General features: G+C 40.1%; 1 protein-coding gene across 1 annotated transcript in view; it reads right to left on the reverse strand.

Moving 5' to 3' along the window:
• Positions 1-20,506, reverse strand: part of LOC147798849 (ficolin-1-like) — an 81,596-nt gene extending 61,090 nt beyond the window's left edge. The window contains exons 1-3 of the mRNA XM_087137539.1: positions 20,259-20,506; positions 7,361-7,606; positions 4,540-4,691 (exon numbers count right to left, since the gene is read on the reverse strand). Of these exons, the coding sequence (XP_086993665.1) occupies positions 4,540-4,691; positions 7,361-7,606; positions 20,259-20,304 (444 nt within the window). The 5' untranslated portion in view covers positions 20,305-20,506. The remainder of the gene's footprint in view (positions 1-4,539; positions 4,692-7,360; positions 7,607-20,258) is intronic.

Below are 20,506 nucleotides of genomic sequence, written 5' to 3' on the forward strand. Positions count from 1 at the left end.
ATAATTGATGTCACATCCAAAATATGTAAACAATTCTGTGGCGTGGACATGTTGGCCCATAGCCCTGACGGAGCAAGTGATGAACCAAAGCCGTTGCAGGTGTGGATCTGGTCTGGCTCTGGCCCATGGTATATACAAGCCACAAATAGGGATGCACGCACCTGAATCTCACTGTAAAATTCACAACCGCAGAAAGGAACAGAAGAAAATTGCTACTGCTGCATGAACGTCGGTAAACAGATTGAACAGAAATTCCCCCCCCACACACACACACACACACTTAATACTATCCCCTACTCGCTCCATGGTGAAAACCCTGCCTCTCTTTTCCGTCGGCACCAATTCTATCCAGTATTCAAAACTTGATAGAAAAACTCCAGGAATAATTACCAAAGGGAAAGGTAGAAATCCGTTTGTAGTTAACCAGTTCTTCGGAAATGGAACCATTTCGCCAGACAAACGTGGACGCCTAGTTAACTAACAATTGCATCCAGCCACTGCCAGTTATTCGCAATCAATTTACTAAAACTGAAAAAGAAGTCGGGGAAGGTCTCACCTACTTAACCATTAGAATGACAACGAAATCCTACACCGAAGAAACATCCTGGATGCAGGACAAATCAGCTAACTTCTTAAAGTTATCCATCGCATAATACATCTATCTCGATGCCAGATGTTACACGCCGCAGAGAGATACCGCTAGAAATTTTGATTTTGGTCCTGGCCCGTTTACACCTCTGTACAAAACCAGAAGAACCCTGAAAATATCTTAAGAGAACATCATTCTGTCCAACTAATGTATTGAAACGTCCAACATGGTCCAATAACTTGAAAAAAGGTTTTGAGTTTTACGAAGTGGTTTGGAATTTAGAATTGGCTAGGGGACGAATTGCTGGATTTTCGTGTAAGTCCAATCGGACTCATTCCAAAGAAGCAACCAGGCTCATGTTGTATCAACCAGCTTTCATCTTACCCAACAAATGGCTCTGTGAACAAAGGTATACCAGATACATGTAGTAATACAACAGTTGATTATGCATCCACGGATGACGCTACTTGTGTCATAAAAAGAATTGGATCCGGCTGCTTTTTGTCTGAAGTCGACATCAAATCGGAATTTAAGATCATACCCTTGCACCCTGATGATCACCAATTGTTAGGTTTCACATTGGATCAATTTTATTACAATAAAACTTTTGCCATGAGCTGCAGATCTAGTCATGCCATATTTGAAACATTTAGCACTGCAGTTGAATGGATAGCTAAAGAGGGTTCGCGGCGCTCGGGGTATGGTACATTCACTATGACTTTTTGCAAATCTCCGAATCTAAACAAAAACGCAGACAAGACCTGTATGGTTTTCAATCAATATGTAATGCCCTAGGTATCCATCCCTCTTGCACCCAAAAAAGACAGAAGGGCCCACAACGTGCCTTACGTTGGCTGGTATTTAAATATATACATTTGGAATGCTGGCTGATAGAATAGCTGAGGCAACACAGAACATGGCTGACGCTTTAATGAAGAAGAAGCGTATTTTCCGAGAGTTGCAATCAATCATCAGATTTCGCGACTTTGCATTTAAGGTTGTAATGCCTGGTCGTATATTCTTAAGAACGTGAATTAATTATTGGTATTAAGAACCCCAACTTTTTCATATATTTGACTTTGCAAGCGAAGGTAGACCTGCAGATGTGGCTGTAGTTTTTACAATTTAATGGAAATTCGTTTTTTCTTTCGGACCAGTGGTTGTCATTTCACGTTACACTTATTAACAGATGCAGCAGGTTCTTTGGGTTTGGATCTATATATATATATATTAGCAAACCATGGTTTAATGTTAGTTGGCCTGACTCCTGGTGCAACCAAAACATCACCCAAATGTCGCAGCAGTACACGACTGGGGATATTATTGGGTAACTAAACGGGTTTTACCCAATAAAGATAACGAGACCTTACTAAATACCATTACATGTAATTCCAAGACATCTAAGGACGAGAAGGTAATTATAGGCCTACTGGTGCGTAAACATTCAGTTCAAATTTGTTCACGTGCCTGGTTGCGTTAATATCTTAGCAGACAATCTTTCTCGCCAAAAGGTTGCACTTTTCAAAACATGGTACATAAGCGAGGATACATAAGCCTGTGCCACCTGCAGTGGAAATACGGCCTCAGACTTAGTTCCCGGCCTTTTGAAATTAATATCCAAATAAATGACTGATGCAAACACAAAGACTTATCAAAGTGCACAAACCACATTGGTGACATTTCGTGGTGAATACTTTCAAAATACTTGAATGCTTTAAAAATACTTTCAAAATACCAGGCCAAAAAGGTTCAAGTTTCTAGTCAGGGGTTGACTCCAAATGTGGTGTGGGGACGCGACTTTTTCCCCTCCTTTTTCCCTAAAAATGACACGTGTGCTTGTAATGCCTACCGCCACTGCCAACACTGGAATAGACTGCCCCTCACTATTTACTGATTGAAAGCGTTTTCAGCTTGAAGAGGTACACAGGACATAAGACCACCTAGCTTGTCTGGTTCCCAAATGTAAATGTTTAGCACAGAAATGACGTCATCTAAAAAGAGTGCCTGACTAAATGTATGGGTGCCTAAAGGGACTCCTTTACCGTACACATTACTCAACCGTAGGCCTTCTAAAACACGTTAAAATTACGAAGTAGCAGGATTCCAGTCAATCAAGTCAGGTTTGGCAGCTTGTTGACACCGTTTAATACAAAATCAAATTACTTTTTTTTTTAGTTTGTCGACGCGCATGACTACAGCGACGCACGTGCTCACCAGAAACCGAAGAGTTTTTTTAGGGGGGGGTTACCAGTCCCGCCGAAAGAAATGACGTTTTTGTAACCTACCTAAATTGAGCAAATTACGCAGCTGGTACAATTCAAACGTTTGTGTATGTTTCAAATTATATCCATTGCTTATATGACATGCCAGCACCGGGTAGGGCATTTTTAGTACAAAAGGACATAGATGGCATTAAGAAGGGTAAACCCCATGCAGACAAACGATTACCTCTGTCTTGATATTGCATAAGATTACTAGTGCTTTGGAGATCACGGAAAAATCACTGTACCAAGAACATTATGGAGGAATTTGTTCGTATTAGCCTTGTAGAAGTATGGCGAACACAATAAGGGGGGCGCTGTTTGAAGTGGTAAATTTGGAGCATGCACAAAAGATTTTACCGAAACCTAATAGCGCCCTCCTATTGTGTCCGCCATACCTCTAAAAGGCTAATTGGCTTTGGAGCCTTATATATTGCGGGTAGGAGAAATGCCCATATCGAATAAGAACATCAACGTGTTAAAACTAGACAATGTACGCAAGGGTATAATGTTGGCGCTGGTGTGAAACTCATATTCAAAGACTCTAAGTAAATATTCTAAAGGTCGTTCGGTGAGCATACAGATTGCTCCGACGGGTTATATTTGGCACATCAGTTGAAGCTTGAGAAGGGCATTATGACTCCTATGGGTCATTTGCAAGAAAGACAAACCTATTTACATTGATCTGAACGGAGGTATTTAACAAACCATAATAAATTGAAGAATTAAATAATATCATAATGTTTATAACAAGTAAAAAATATATAAAGAAAAAATAAAAGGACCCCAAGTAAGAACGATGTCAGACCTTCCGGGTAGGCCTTCATTTCTTTTCCTCCTGTGTTTTGGTGCCACTTAAATAAATATATTGGCATTTAGCTGCACAGGCCCTACTACTCAAAGGGAAATATTGAGGTCTGTTCGACGTCCATAAAAATTCTTATTAGTAAGTGGAGCTAGTTTTTGATGGTGTTGAAAATTGTCCATAATTATTGTGAAAATTTGTATGTATACGTACATGGGCTATAATTAATTTTCACTCGGAGGACTTTTAATTAATCTTGTTTTCATAGTCATACTTGTTCATTACATTTTGCGTTTGATTTATTATGCATTATCTCGCAGCAGAACGCGTATGGTAAATAGAACAGACCTCTTTAGCGCCGATTCGGCTTGACTAATAAAGTTTTATCTCATTTATCATGGACTTACTGAGTTTGATTAACGTAATGAAGTTACCAACTTTCCATAATTAAGTAGTCTTCTCGAAAATCTAGTCTAATGTACACGTAGTAAGTTATAGGACGATTATCATTTCGAATTTAAGTACCCATTATTCTCCTAACTTCTAAATAGTGTCCATAATGTGTAATTGTAAATACCCAAGCTCGAATTTTACAAACTGGTTTCAAGTCATTTTCATGTGTCTGAGGTATCTTTACCTGGAGTCCTCACTAACATCATGACGAAACTGCTCAGTTTAGAGAAGTGGTAACATTTGCAAGTTCAAATAAACGGGGACTGCCAACAAGTTTCGTTTTGATTTTTAATCTCTCGTCACATTACGGAGTAGGCCTACTCAAAAAGTTCTAGCAATTCAATGGTAATTTTTCATTTTCTTTGGTACTGATGAAGTTAAAAGATTAAAAGATATAAACAAAAGAATAAGTTATAGAAAGAGATACTTACAATCCAACCTCCCTGGAGGCCCATCCAACGTGATTCATCCTTCTTCATATCACAGTAGACCTGCAAGCCATTTTGATACTGCGTTGGGTAGATGGTGTACACGTCGCTGGTATTGTACCCTGCATCTAACCACTCCTGGCAGTCAGCAGGACCTACAGGGAGGAACGAAAGACGTTAAGCAGTTTATTTCTGTCCAAACGAGACCAACAGACGACACAAATTTTCCCATGCAGCAACGTAAGCTCCTTCTATGGAAACTGCATTTTGCTGGTTCATGAGCGATTACGAAAACTACGTCTCGCAGTCGTGCATGCCTGCAAGATGGCGCTCGAGGCTGCCCACTAAACTGGCGCTGTTCAATTGATAAGGGGTTGTTTCCGCTCATGGCCAATAAGTCATGACATTTTGTTTGCAGTGAAAATGCATTATCGCACGCCATGCATGTCGTTATTATGGTATGGCGAGCGACTAATCACACGACGATGAATGACGCAACGATTTGCTTGGCCGGTTGTACATTTCGTGCCGTCTATATGATTGCTTTTATTTCAAGTAACTTGGAAAAGATAGAGTACCTTGTTACACTTCATTCGTCCTTTCCAAATGAGAGAGAATGTTGTGTGATTTGGCGGATCAGTTGAATGTCAAACTCACTACAGTGTAATGGACAAACGGGGTTTGGAACCCAAATGTAAATTCCATTAAATGGTCACACTAAGGTCGTCAATGGTGCATCGTGGTAAAAAGACATAGCGATACAAAAACTATTCGATATGGAGTTCAACTGAGACTTTCGTTTTCACGAAGAATCACACATCGTTGTTACATTCACAACTGACTGCACTTAACCACAGGTCCTTTTGAAAAGAAGAGCAGAATGTACAGAAAAACGTGGATTTTTGATTTCACGATTTCATCTTTACTAATGCAAATGCGGCTAATTAATTAATCGCTGTGTTCATTTTAATTACTTGGTAACCTACGCTCATAACAATCATTTTAGAGTTTTTTAGTACAAAACTTGTTCCATGCAGTTGTGAAATAGGAGAAACCTGGGTAATTTGAGGGCACTCTTCCATTGAGCATGGTTAGAAAATTGTACAAAGTTAGTTTTCGTCCGAGTTACTCTGTTAATTTCGAAGTACATCCAGTGACTTCCTTTGGCAGAACAATGTATCTCATATTAAAAATGATGTGGTATCGTTATTGCTCTTACATAAAAACCCTGGCTTCTACGTGGTAAACATTACTTCTTGGAAGCTTCAATGAGCATTTAGCAGAAAGGTTTATATAAACCGAACAATTCGGAACACTTCCCGGAAAGAACTTTTACAACTCAAAACCAACCATATCAAAGACACATTGCTCTGCCAGGATGCAAATCTGTAATTTGAAAGTATATCCTCACGTACTCAATTCAGTGCAGTTTCTATTATCATGACATAACAATACATCTTCAAGATATTTCCTTTTGCCAAAACAAATGCTAGTCTTTGTATGAAAAAATAACTGCTTTTTGTGCACTTAAACACATTTTCCCTTAAAATTAGACCAGACACAGACTGGTGATTTACTGTTCCACGCTCTTACTGATATAATTTTCATGTATGCATGCATGCTAAACCGTGGCATCTAGTTGCAACTGAAATGTATTTTACTAAGCCTTTCAAAGAATCAACTTACTTTGTGCTCATCCTTGCCACGTACATGTCTTAAACTACATTTAACACGTCTTTGTGACTTGAACCTTGCCATAGTTGAAACTATTTTACAGTGTTTCTTTTCTGATAAAATGTCGTGATAATCTCAAGTTCTAACATCCCAAAATGAGTTAATACATGTAACATGACTGCCGATTAACTGTGGCATGGAGCTGTAACTGAAGTGAATAATTATGTCAACTATGTTTTAAGAATCAACATGACTTGAACTCAGTCTTGTGGTGAAGATATGACTGAACTTTACCACCCAATCCGACAACCCACCGCTACTTATAAGTAGGGCTTGCACACCAAATACGTACGCCATGCTATAAGCAGGTTGGTATTTTAGGATCGTAGCATGGACTACGTTCGGCGCACTTGTAAGCTGGACTAGTTTTAGCTTGTGCATCGTGGCAGGGACTCTCTGTTGTGTGGCAAGTGGGGGCGCTTTTCATGTCATCCTTACAAGTCTGCCGAACGTCCATGTTACAATCCTATGATACCAACCTTCTTATACCTTGGAGTATTTGGTGTGCAAGCCCTACTTTTAAGTAGCGGTGGGTAGTCGGATTGTAGTCCCCTACACTCAAATCACCGGAGTTAAACATGATCAGTGCTCAACTGTGACAATGAGTTGTTCTAACTGAAGTGTGTATGGTTTACTGTGTGCTTTAAGAACTCAACATGATTTTTCCTTTTCCTCATATTTATTAAAGTCAGATACATTTATTACAAATCACCCAAACCCTTAAACCTTTTGGTGTCGAAGAATTGTATTCACTTTCATTTCAAAACTGAAGGCAGAAGCCTACATGAATAAGTACATGGCCATTCTTAACGAATAGAATGATATTTGTATTTCAGTAACAAATTAATGATTAGAATAATAACGGTCTGGGCGCCCACTGTATAACTTATTAAGCAAAACGACGAGGAGAAACGAGACTCTTGTTAGTTCTTTTTACTTTAGTTTTTTTACTAGTGTTAATTCTGCACACAAGCAAACTACTTGAACGCAACCAGCATTTTGTAAAAGAAAGTAGGTTCCACTGCCGTGACGGTCTTCAAATAGCGGTATGACAAAAGGCATGATAATTGAGAAAATACATTATGCTTACCAGGGCATCCAAAGTAGTCGTGTATTTTCTTCACGTCCTTGGTAAACAGCGGGTTGTCCGTGAAGTTCGGGTTGTAGGGTCGATTTTGGGGCATGGGGTTCACACCTCCAATTCGGATGCTGGTGCACGAGCAGTGATCCTCGCGTGTTCCTGGAATCAACCAGCGAAGTCTCCCGTTGTGAGCTGGGTCCGGCTCCTGACCGAAGTAGCAATGCTTAGCCGAAACTTCATTAAGCCCAGCGATGGCTTTAAAAAAAATGAAAGAAAGAACGAAAGGGGTGTCCATGAGAGGTTGTGCTGACATAGTGTGCATCTTGTGAGCAAATTGTTTTCCACTCCACCATTTGGTTCCGTCGGATGAAAAAGGATGGGAGGTGACTTTTTCGGCCATGAGAATTGAAAGGGGGAGGGGTTGGGGCCATATGACTCTGTATGGAGGTCGATGATCATGATTATGATATACATATGTACTATGTATTCAGAATGGCATATCTATGGGTGTTTTAAATTCTTTTCCCTTTGTGAGTGAAATTGAATGCTTTTCAGTCGTTGAAAGTCTGACAAATTCTTCACAATACGATTTGATATTTTTGCTAACCACAAAAAGTGTCTGGGGGCTGATTCAATAGCCCACCCCTACCTCAAAAAGTGGGGGATGTACCGGTACACCGCTGTCCTCCGGGAATTACGCCCATGCTGGTAATTCTTCCTTCCCAAAGCACTTAAAAAGCCCCAAAATATAGCATACCCCCCGGAAAGGCCAAAAACGTTAAAGTATAAACTCAGCAATTTTAACACCCCCCCAAGAATTTGTAATGTTTGGAGATGATGAGAATGTTCATAAATCTCATTTTAGGGATGGTTAAGCTCGGTCAGGTCAATTTCATTCTCTAAAAACTACTACATTGAATTGACAGATTTAAAGTTTTGTTTCAAATAAGTTCTTGAAACACACATTTGTAGAAATATTTGCCGAGGTGGAAGACTCAGTAATATAGGATGTTCTTACTTTTGATAATTACAAATCATTTGTCCTCACATGGGATTTGTTTTGCGTTTGAGCCTTGAGCAGAGTCTATGATGCACTTGTCTTGGAGACTGAATTTTTTCACGGTTTCGTTGAGGCAGAGCGTCAGTAACGGTGACAGCTTTATTTTTAATGTTATTTTATTACGCTTTCCACTGGTGGACAACATATAAAAACAGTACAAAATATACAACATATTTAATAAGTGTTATATAACATCCTTAAAATAACAAAAATACAAAACAGCAAAATAAGAGACAGAGAAAAACCATCCTGACCGAAGTGATCAAGCCAGTATGTTGCAAGATAAAACTGGTGTCCAGCACCTCTACAGCGCCATCCTACCACCAGAAGACAGAAGAAACTAAACTAGCTAAATAAAGACAAGAGGGACAGGGAAGGCGAGGGGCATGAGGGGGCAGACAAGATGAAAAGGAGCAGATCTTTTTTTTTTCTTTTTGAAAAAGTGTGGCCAAAACCGAACTGAAATCTTTTATAAAAGTAATGCTAAAAGTAATGCCAATGTGGAGTGGTGGGCAGAGGTAGGCTTGCATCAACACATAAAATCAAAAGCAAAAGCCCCAACACAGGGCCCTGTGGAACACAAGAGGTAACTGGTAGCCACTCAGAACTGCATCCATCCACAACTACTCTGTTGTAAATAGGATCTCAACCAGCCAAGTAGCTCTGAATGAAACCCGAAGGATTTCAGTTTGTGAATAAGTGGCACGCTATCGAAAGCTTTCGGAAAAATTCGAATAAATCATATTCACCTGCCCAGCTCTGTCCAAAATGCGACTAATTTCCTGAGTGACTGTGGACCAACCTTTAACAAATAAAAAGAGGCACAACATTGGCCTTGGGCCAATTTGAGAGCAATTCTTGCGTTCTAACATACAAATTAAAAATGTGACATACAGGAGAGACTATCTGACGGGCACATTCCTTCAACACCGTAAGAGACAACCCATCTGGACAGGTAGCCTCCGTAACATCAATTTCTGTGATCCAATACACTTTCCTTCATAAAATGGCAGATCCTCTTCCCTAAAACAGGAGTCATGTATGGGGAGGAGGCATGAAAAATTTATTTCAATCGAATGTTGATGCTTATTTTTTGAAGCCGTGACCAAACATAATTTGAAACGTTTGGCTAACAGAGGGCCTCCTTTGGCGTCATTCACTACCACTTTACTCCCCATTCAAACCACTTTTTTCCAGCTGACTCAAATGATGCGTCACATGACAATAATTATAAGTGGCGTCCTAAACGACGCCCATCAGTTCAGGCCTAACACACATCAATGAGTCCTACGCCGCGCTCGTGCAATACGCAGAGATACTGAATCTGAGAGCAAAAAGAACATTTCGATCCGCATATTTTTTTTTCTAATTCAAAGATTACTTTGACCACAAATTCAGCACTCTGACAATTTTGGAAACAAAGGATAATTCTGAACTCAAAGAACTCAAACTTGAAGCTAAAGATCTCATTAAACCAGGCAATATCCAGGGGGGGCTAATACCAATTCTGCGGACAGCTGGAACTTATCCTCGATACCGTCAAGGTAGCCCTTATCAAGACGGTGGACGCAGACCGAGCCATCGAATCAATTCGAGAAGTAGAAGAGATTATCCATGAGAGAAAACAAAAAGATTATAGACAATAGCAAGGCAAGCTAGCTGACTGTGTCTCACTTTTCACATGATTGCTGCAGACATTTTTCGATGCTGCATAAAAAAAAACATGCCAAACGAGAAGCTTGACTGGATTCCTAGGACTGAGAAGAAACAAACAGACATCGTGAGCAGACTTGTCAATGCTGATGACTGATCCAAATTCTGACACACATTTCAAATTCTGACCCAAAAGTGGGGTTCCTATACGTTTGATTGCTTTGCTTGCTTATAACGCCAAGGTAATTTTGATTTTTTAGGGGGGGCAGATTCTAGAACCTTTTATTTGGAACATCTGGGGTAGATGCCTTCACCCAAAACTGGTGAGGCGAAAATTACTTATTAGTTCCTCCCATCGCCCTTGCACCAAATTTTCCTCATCACATGTACAAATGTAAGGCAATAGGCAACACTTGTGGTTCCATGATGGTTGTCTTCTGGTCATTGCTATTATTTTGCTTTTGGCCTTGGGTCGTACACATGATTATCATAGAAGGTAATTCTCCGGAATAAGGTTGGAACAAGAATTTATATCTTGGCTCTCAAAAGTTCACCACCCCCGCACGGGCCATACACTTAAAACCTACGAAGAGGATAGAATTGTCTTTCTTTAACATCTTGAAAAAATAAAAAGAAACGTACTTCCTCCTATTTGAACTAAGTCTTTTTTTTTTAAATCCATTTATCATTTCGATAACCTATAACCAGTCACCTCTCAGTCCTTAAGATATTTAAATAACGAGAGTATAATGACCCTGTTTCTCAGAGACAAAACCCAAGGAGCACGGGCTTCTCCTTACTCATATTGTCAAATACACGTATCATGATAAAAACGCAACGATGGCTTTAGAATCCTAAACATCCCCCCCCATTCCTTAGTTTGTCAAGTGTTGGTCATGTTTGGCAGTGGCTTGACCTGTCAATGGCACATGCCCAGTAACCTCCCCGAATTCCTTATACGCACATAAACCCCGGTACTGCCATGACATCCAAAACATATCTACCTCCATCCACGCTCTCATTCAGACTTAAATCAGCATACACTGATCAAGAATAGTATAGAATCTGCTTGAGCATGGCGAGGTGACTCAATTAAAGTAAAAAAAATCAGAAAAATAAAGCAGCCAAGGAAAGATCTTTTCATCCCATAAAATTAGCAAGAAGAATAGAAATCGGGCGAAGGTGATCTCCGTTGAGCTGCAGGCAAATGTTTGCCATGTTTTGGTAACCTTTCCAACAGTCAGCTCTCTAACATTGAACTGATTGCTTCGAGTCTTGAACTTTATTCCAACCCCCAAATAACCAATAAGGTCAAATATCCTTCGCCATTCTCAGGGAGAATTAGACCCTCTCACTCACCCCGACTCCAACTGCCTTCAAACTGGAATCCCCAAGCTACTTTCAACTTGAATCTAGAATCATGCATTGACTGCTCAGAACACATCGGGTGCCCGGAAGAAGGTCGTAAAAAATTCCCAGCAAAAGGACGTCTATGCAATTGTTTATTTTAATGAAATATAAAGAATTCTTCGCAAATAGTTACGAAACAATTTCCCGAGTCGTTTGATAATTTGTGCAAAGGTTGCTTTTTGCACAGCCTGGCTTTTATTTTTTAGTAAGTTTTTCCCGTTTTTACTAAATAGAGTGTGTTTCTTATGCCTTTTTACCGGGAACATTTTTTTCTACTGTGATCATGCTTCCGGGCAAAAGGTCGTAAGCGCGCTTACGACCTTTTGCCGAGCACGATACAGCAATTAAATCAGTTTGTGGTGCACTGTCTTGAAGAAGCCAAAAGCAGACTGTACGCCTTCCCCAAACCAACAAGAGCACACGCACGCTGTCTGTTAGACCTTGTCATGCATCGAAACATATTCGAATTCAGTGGCAGGTTTCTCAGACAGAAATTTGGCAATGGGAAATGAGCACAGCCCTGAAATGTGCGAAATATGCAGTCCCTGTTCAAATGTGAGAAAGAAATCATTCTCCCTCGCAATCCTTCAGTCGTGAGCTACATGAGATACAGAGACGATGTCCTCGTATTTGACGGTAATCAAAATCACCCAACGCTTAAGTTCATGTCAAATATTTCGCACTTCCAAGTTACCTTCCTCGATCTTTCTCATCTACAAAGGCAAACGGTTTAGGACAGAAAGGAAGCTGCACATCCAAGTAGCAACCCCCAAACGGATACATTTCCGTATGGAGGATTTTCACACAGAACTACGCTTCCTTCTGATTATTGGCCTTAGATTTGGAGCAGGGGTTATTGAGGAAGTTCTTATCCAATCAGATGTAGTTGCTAGTAGCACAATTGGCACAATTGTTGTAGGAACTTTTTCTCCATGTACATTACGCTGCACTTGAAATGTTTCGTAAAGAAATGTTAATTCTTACTGGAACACCTTGGTACTTTTTCAAATGTTTCAATATTCTCGTTGTACTGTATTTAATATCCAAGGCCTTTTTGATCTCCATCAGATTTCTGTAAGATTTTTAAAGGTGTAATGCTGAGCGTGTTGCTTATTTTGGATTTCGTTTCACCTTTGTGAAGATCTTTTTTAGAGATGCTCACTTTTGATCAATACTTCACAGTGGAGACTGAGAACAGTTTTTTGGGGGGGTAACATATGAAGTGATTTTGAAAATATCAAACTAAATTAAATGGATAGCCTGATTCCCAAGTTTTCCTTCTTAAAAAAAAAACAACCGTAACCAAATTGTTTCGATGTGGTTACGAATAAAAAACAACTCGCCTAATTCAATTCGTAAAAATATTTCAATCGCTTTGTATCCAAATCTTATGAAATCCATTCGAATTTTTGAAGAATGCCATGAATAATCCAAATATGTTTTGTATTTTGAAATATTTAAAAGGCTAATAGCAAGCAGTTTAGAAAAGTATTAATTTGAAAATTATACAACAAAGGGTTTTAACACCTAATTTATTTTCGATTTTCAATTATTCCTTGGAGACTAATGAAGCTTTCAAGAATTTCTTTCCCTCAGGACGGTTCTTGCCAACTGTTGGCTGTTGTTGCATCTTGAGTGCAATTTTCCTGAAGTATGAGTTATTATCATCAGTTCTACAAATGTTTTTCTTTTTACTTGAATCAAATTTGTAATGGCACTTGAATTCCGGGAGTCAATGGGGATGTTCTGTATTCTCAAACATCCGGTATAGCTGTGTTCGTTATATTGGCATTCCACTGTACAAAGAGGTGTGGCTTGGAATTGTTCATTGATTAAAAGCTTTGAAGATCGCAGCTAATGGAGGGTGATGTACATATAAACACAATATGGGTAAAGTGGATCTGAGTTCGTTTCAAACGTTAAGTCATTTTCAGGTCATACAGACTGGGATGAGTGCGCAATTGTTAAAATATTTTAAGGTTTTGCGTGTCACTGCGACCAGAAACCATCCATCGCTATCACAAAGAAGTATTGTAAATACAAATAAGTTTTGCGCATCACTATGTCTTTAAATTGCTGATAGGAAATTGATCTGACAATGAAACGCTCCGGCGGACATAAACAAAGGCATTTTCTTGTCAGTGCCTGAATTCTTTACTGTACCATCTTATAGGGCTAAAAAATGGACTTTTAAAGGCCAGCATTTTTTAATGAAAGACTAAAGTGACACTAATGTCAGGATAAAATAAACATGTAATCAGCCTTCCCAGGCAAGAAGGTTTATATTAAATGAGTATCTAAATGCACTTTCACGTACTTTGACGTTGAGTGCTGTTTAATATGGAAAGGCGTACATTTTCTTCATTAGACTGTGTCGCATCAAGTTAAAAAAATACACGCATTTGCCGCAAAGATCGATCTTGAGGGAGCTGTTTCACTTTTACCCAAGATAGACCCTGCTACTCTGAAAGGAAAGTCTGTTGTTAGACGGCAACAGATCTGCCAGTAGTCCTGAATTGACATGATCTCAAGATGGTCACCATTCAAATTAATTATATCCAACCCTGCGAGGGCTGCATGATCCTATCTCGGAATACTGTTTTTTTAGTGGCCGAAGAATTATTCTGGCTTTCTGAACTGTCAATTTAATAATTTCATTTTTGAACATTTCTACTTACAATAATTACAAATTCGGAAGAGAGAAAAGGGACCATAATAATTATGGCTAACTGTGAATTTGTGCCCAACAAATCTTCCAATGCAACCCTTCCAGGGCAATATTATACAAATACAGCATGGTTTGATGGGAAGTAGTGGGAATTACTGGTCCCGAGGTGTAGGTCAGTTTGACTACCTCCCGACGCGAAGCGGAGGAACGAGTAATTCCCACTATTTTCCCAAAAAAATAAACCATGCTGTAGGCCCATTTGTTTTACTGCACCTCATAAATATTCAAACAGAAATCTCACGTTGCTTGTACTCACAGATGCCATTGTTGTTTCTCAGCTACTAAATTTCCATGTTATTATAGTGAGTGCAAATGTGCATAGAAACGGGCTTCAATAGTCTGGTACTGACATACATGCACGTTTTGGATCTTTATTGTAAGAGTTTTTAGGATACAACTCCAGATAGACTGGTTCCGTAAAGATTACATGACACAGACTACACAAGATAATATCTTGTGCCTTTTGTTTGAGAAAAACTTCAGTGGCACAACTGAAAGTTTAAATGGCATTAAAGGCTGTAATTTTATTTTCCTTTCAGAAACTCCATATGGATAAGTCCATAGAAATGTTTGCTTCGGAGTTTCAGAATTTGGCTTTTATTTTAAGGATTTGCCTCATGTCTGCAAAATGTAGAAACTGGTGTTACACTTTGAACCCATCACTGTGTAGATAATCTCGAATTGATTAGGATAATTTTCCTTTTAAAATGATTCTGCTTGGATAGCAAAGCCGCAGTCACACACTTCAGTTAAGTATTTTTAGTTTGTATATCGCAAGTCATTGTTGTCTGCAAGCAGTTTGTAGCTGTTTTGTATGACAATGTAATCAAATGTGAAATTATTGCATCTCACATTTAGGGCAAAAACCCAAATCAAGCTGCAAATCACTGTTATTCATAGCACCGAAAACGTTTCAGGATATTTTGAGCCATACTCAACTTCAAAAAGACACAGTGAAACGGTAAGCAATTTCACGGTGTCTCTTCCCGATAGCATTCAACCCTACTCTGTCGGGTACTCATTTTGGTCAAATGAATCGCCGGCGTATCATTTAACACGCTACTGGTACTAAATCATGGTTGCCTGTGCTCAAAAGACATCGGTGGCATGTTCCTTGATCGTTAATGTCAAAAGAGCTGCAAATATACCGATGCATACCCAAAACAATAATCATATTTCAGCAAAGTATTGACGGATATCGACAAATTATTCAGTTTGTCAAGCTGTCATCGCTGACCTTCAGCGATTGCAGCTTAATTAATTTAGTTAATTCCGTTTTAAAGCCTTGTATATTCAGCATCACTTCATATATAGTGACACTTAACAAAGTTTGTTGCACAATCTCTAAAATAATAAAATCACAAAGGCTCCATTCTTGATTTCAGTCTGCGTGGGCGTAAATACTGCGGGATGGGGATATGTCCTCCCCACCTATTGAATCATCCCTCCATTTTTTTCATCTCGGAAAAATCATTACAGCGGATTGTAAAGAATTTTGTGACTTTCAAATCTTTGCCATTTCAACCAAATTCAGTTTCCTGGGTTTAAATTTCGACCATATATAAAACACTTCAATTCACAGGTGAATGACACTAGAAAATTCCTCCTTTTTGAGTGAATTTAAAATATCTGTTTCATGAAATTCTTGTGGGGTAACACTTTAGTACCTCACAAGGATCAAAACTGGCCTTGTGGGGTACCTTCCATTGTTCTGATTCCTCAATTCCTCCCTGCCCCACTTTTCAAATTTCCTGGTTGGGCAAGTCATTCCTACAATTCCTCCCTGCCCCCACTTTTCAATTTCCATGGTCGGGCAAGTCATTCCTACAGTTCCTCCCTGCCCCACTTTTCAAATTTCCATGGTCGGGCAAGTCATTCCTACAATTCCACCCCTGCCCCACTTTTTACATTTCTGTGGCCGGGCAAGTCATTCCTACAATTCCTCCCTGCCCCTACGTTTTACATTTCCATGGTCGGGCAAGTCATTCCTACAATTCCTCTCTGCCCCACTTTTTACATTTCCGTGGTCGGGCAAGTCATTCCTACAATTCCTCCCTGCCCCACGTTTTACATTTCCATGGTCGGGCAAGTCATTCCTACAATTCCTCCCTGCCCCACTTTTTACATTTCCATGGCCGGGCAAGTCATTCCTACAATTCCTCCCTGCCCCACTTTTTACATTTCCGTGGCCGGGCAAATCATTCCTACAGTTCCTCCCTGCCCCACTTTTTACATTTCTGTGGCCGGGCAAGTCATTCCTACAATTCCTCCCTGCCCCACTTTTCAAATTTCCATGGTCGGGCAAGTCATTCCTACAATTCCTCCCTGCCCCACGTTTTACATTTCCATGGTCGGGCAAGTCATTGCTACAATTCCTCCCTGCCTCACTTTTTACATTTCTGTGGCCGGGCAAGTCATTCCTACAATTCCTCCCTGCCCCTACGTTTTACATTTCCATGGTCGGGCAAGTCATTCCTACAATTCCTCCCTGCCTCACTTTTTACATTTCTGTGGCCGGGCAAGTCATTCCTACAATTCCTCCCTGCCCCTACGTTTTACATTTCCATGGTCGGGCAAGTCATTCCTACAATTCCTCCCTGCCCCACTTTTTACATTTCCATGGTCGGGCAAGTCATTCCTACAATTCCTCCCTGCCCCACGTTTTACATTTCCGTGGTCGGGCAAGTCATGCCTACAATTCCTCCCTGCCCCACGTTTTACATTTCCATGGTCGGGCAAGTCATGCCTACAATTCCTCCCTGCCCCACGTTTTACATTTCCATGGTCGGGCAAGTCATGCCTACAATTCCTCCCTGCCCCACGTTTTACATTTCCATGGTCGGGCAAGTCATGCCTACAATTCCTCCCTGCCCCACGTTTTACATTTCCGTGGTCGGGCAAGTCATTCCTACAATTCCTCCCTGCCCCACGTTTCACATTTCCGTGGTCGGGCAAGTCATTCCTACAATTCCTCCCTGCCCCTACTTTTCAAATTTCCATGGTCGGGCAAATCATTCCTACAGTTCCTCCCTGCCCCACTTTTCAAATTACCATGGCCGGGCATGTCATTCCTACAATTCCTCCCTGCCCCTACTTTTCAAATTTCCTAGTTGGGTCAGTCATTCCTACAGTTCGTCCCTGCCCCCAACTTTTTAAATTTCCTGGTCTGGCAAGCCATTCCTACAACATTTGCAACATTTTGACAGAAAAAAAAAATCCGACAGCTCCTTACCCATATACTAGCCGACAGTTCAACAGACACATATTCTAAAATCCCCCTTTAAGTGAAAGTGAACGTTGAAGACAAGAAATGGCAGAAACTAATTTTGAAGATAAAGTAACTGACACAACCTGTAACCGATGTCTTCGATCATTGGATCGTGGAAAATTAAACACATTTTCACTGGAAATCAACACTTATGAAGTTACTTTAAATCTGTTAAAATTTTCTTTCTGAATACAGTGGCTGCTGAGCATTGTCAGTAAAGGTGAAACCAGCAGAACAAGTAATTATACACTGTAAAACCCAAGAATGTTCAACATTTTTATAAACTAAACACATTAAACATTTGAACACGCGGTGCGCTTTCACATGAACGTGTGTAATATATAAAGTGCTTAGCATCAGGACATTAAACGCCTGTTTATAGCGGCTTACAACGTGAATTCCGTTATTTGCCGCCAACATTCTTTAGTGCAGATGAAATTCCAATCTCACTCTGTAAGTGGTTCATTTAAGCTGATATAACGTGTAATAATATAGATGCAGAGTGGATAATCAATTGCTTATCTCACCAAAAATAAACACCGTGTTTAGCAATCCGTCCAGTTGTACCATCGAGCGTTTAAGACGCACGACCTAGGTACATACGCTGTGTGTACTGTACACGCACCTGCATGCGCACTTCGGTCTCTTTCCGCGTCCCCCGCACGTCTGCTGGCTGTTAGTTGCAAATGTAGAGAAATCGGACTGTTTTAGAGTAGCATTAATCGTTTCTTACAAACGTTTGTGCATAAAATGTGCATTGATATTACAGGATCCCGGATGGGTAATAATTTTCAGAAAAATAAGGTCTGTCAACAGTATTTCAACCATTATAGCAGTTGGCTTGCCACTCTCCACGTCACTATGTATGACTTGCACACGTGTCATTGTTACCCAATGATTTGCAGTAAACACAAGCTGCACCCTTTATAAACGTATAAAAACAGAAGTTTTACAGCGCGTACACGTGTAGGTGTTTAGGTAATAAACACACATGAACGGGTGTCTTATGAACAAGTGTTTTAAAACCTAACATACCCATATATTTGATCACAAACTTACCTTGCGTTGATTAAATAAAATGGTGTGTTCGGCTTGTAAGCATGTCGAATGTGTTTATTTGTAAATGTGTCAAAGTGTTACAGGTATGCGTTTAATTGTGGTTTGAAGTTAAACGCTTAGGTTTTACAGTGAAGGGCATAAATGCAAACTTTAAACATGATACAATTGTTCCCCTGCTTGCATTTCTTTTCCAGAATAAGCTCATTCTGATCAATGGTTTGCAGCCAAATCGAAAGTAAGGCTTACGTACGTACACCTTTTTAAATTATGTGAAGTTTGTTCATTATTTTAAATGTCAGCTGTCTTCATAAAAAGTTACTCACATCTTTCTTAAATTTACCCTGCGACGCTGTATGAATTTTTTCTCACACTGTCTCGGGAGCGGACTCGCCAGGTGAGTCCATATCATTTCTCAGAGTTGCAGAGCCCTGAGTCCGTCCTGAAGGTACATCAGTGCCTCAGTAGTTGTCCCCTAGCCTCTACAGCTCTTACAAACCACCAAAAGTGTATCACAGTACCGAGGGGGCCGTTTTCCTAGGCTATCCCGATTTGAGGGGGGGGGGGCCTCGCCACGCGCCAGCCAAGCCACACCACCACAACAACACCCGCCCCCAACCAAAATAACACTTCAGAGGCCTCTGACAAGTTCCAGACAGCTGTCACTGATAAGAAACATTCCACTGTCTGCCCGAGGCACCGCTTTGTAAACAATCCATTAGATTGTACACAAGAGCACACTTAGCACACAGTCCTATGGGAATTGGCTTGAGGCCGGCTGGATTTTTTTATTTTTTTCTGGCTAGGGAAGGCCCTGGCTGTAAAGCGACTAAACCAGGTTTTTCAGCATGTACAGGGGTAGGATATGATAAGTAGTCGTTGCATGTGGACGAAAAAAAGATTACACGTTAACTAGCTCCAATGGACTCGCCCAAAGAGGCCGCTCCCTCTTCCCAGGGCCAATGATACCATAATTTGTTGAACACATTCATGCAAAAGAGACACAAGCTTTCTTAATCCCACGTTAAAAAACACCAAATCTCTGGCGATGCAATGCTGTCCATACTTCAAGTATCTAGACAGATATGATTGGCGGGATTCACAGCCTAAATGCGTAGCAGTGGTTAATAAATTTGTGGAGAAAGTTTTGTTTTAATATCAAACCAAATAAAGAAAAAATAACTGTGATTGCATTCATTATAAGGAAATCAACCAGGTTTCATTTTTTCAATGACTCCAAATGTATCTTACAATAATGAAACTGCCATCATTCACAAATTAGTACGAGCGAATTTGTCGATATACAGGAAATATCTCGATTACAACTGTAAGGGCACAGTCTACCACAAGGCATGAAGCTCATTTTTGGAAGTTGCAGGTTCCAACATGTGAAGCAATGCAGTAAAAGTTGTCAAGAAAGGTAAACTTTCATGGATGAATTATGTCCACCTACAAACAAAACATTTTTAAAAATTTCGTTTCATATACAAAAGTGTCTCATTTTTCACTCTCCTCTCAATTTACGTTACAATTTGAAAATCACATTTCAGTCTCCGAACAAGGAAGCAGGTCAATGTGATATTTATCAGAGATATCTTTACATTTACGACTGCAGTGGTAAAACTCATTCATATCTTTTTTTATTTGTTTTTGCTCAAGCCCTGACTGAAAGCTGTGCCCATAAAAAATTTCAAAAGCAAGAGAAAAGAAACAAAAAACAACTTTGACTTACTCAAGACGACTGCTGCTAGGGGAACCCAAGCAAAACGCTGAACCATCTTGACCGAATGGGTGTTGTGTTTGATGGCAATGGTGTAGACTGAGACTTTGAAATAGCCAGGTAGAAGTCGTCACGGTTCTTCTGTTCACTCTGAGATGTCTACTGATTGAGGGTACACTGAAGTCTCTGAAGTCATTCCTAATGCGTCCAAGCCCGATCGTGTCTGGATCCGCACTAAGGCCAGGTGTCAGGATCTCGGG

Source organism: Acanthaster planci, linkage group LG06 (assembly GCF_054643075.1).
Source record: "Acanthaster planci isolate LZ-2023a linkage group LG06, COTS_SCS, whole genome shotgun sequence".
In the NCBI taxonomy this organism is placed as follows: Eukaryota; Metazoa; Echinodermata; class Asteroidea; order Valvatida; family Acanthasteridae; genus Acanthaster; species Acanthaster planci.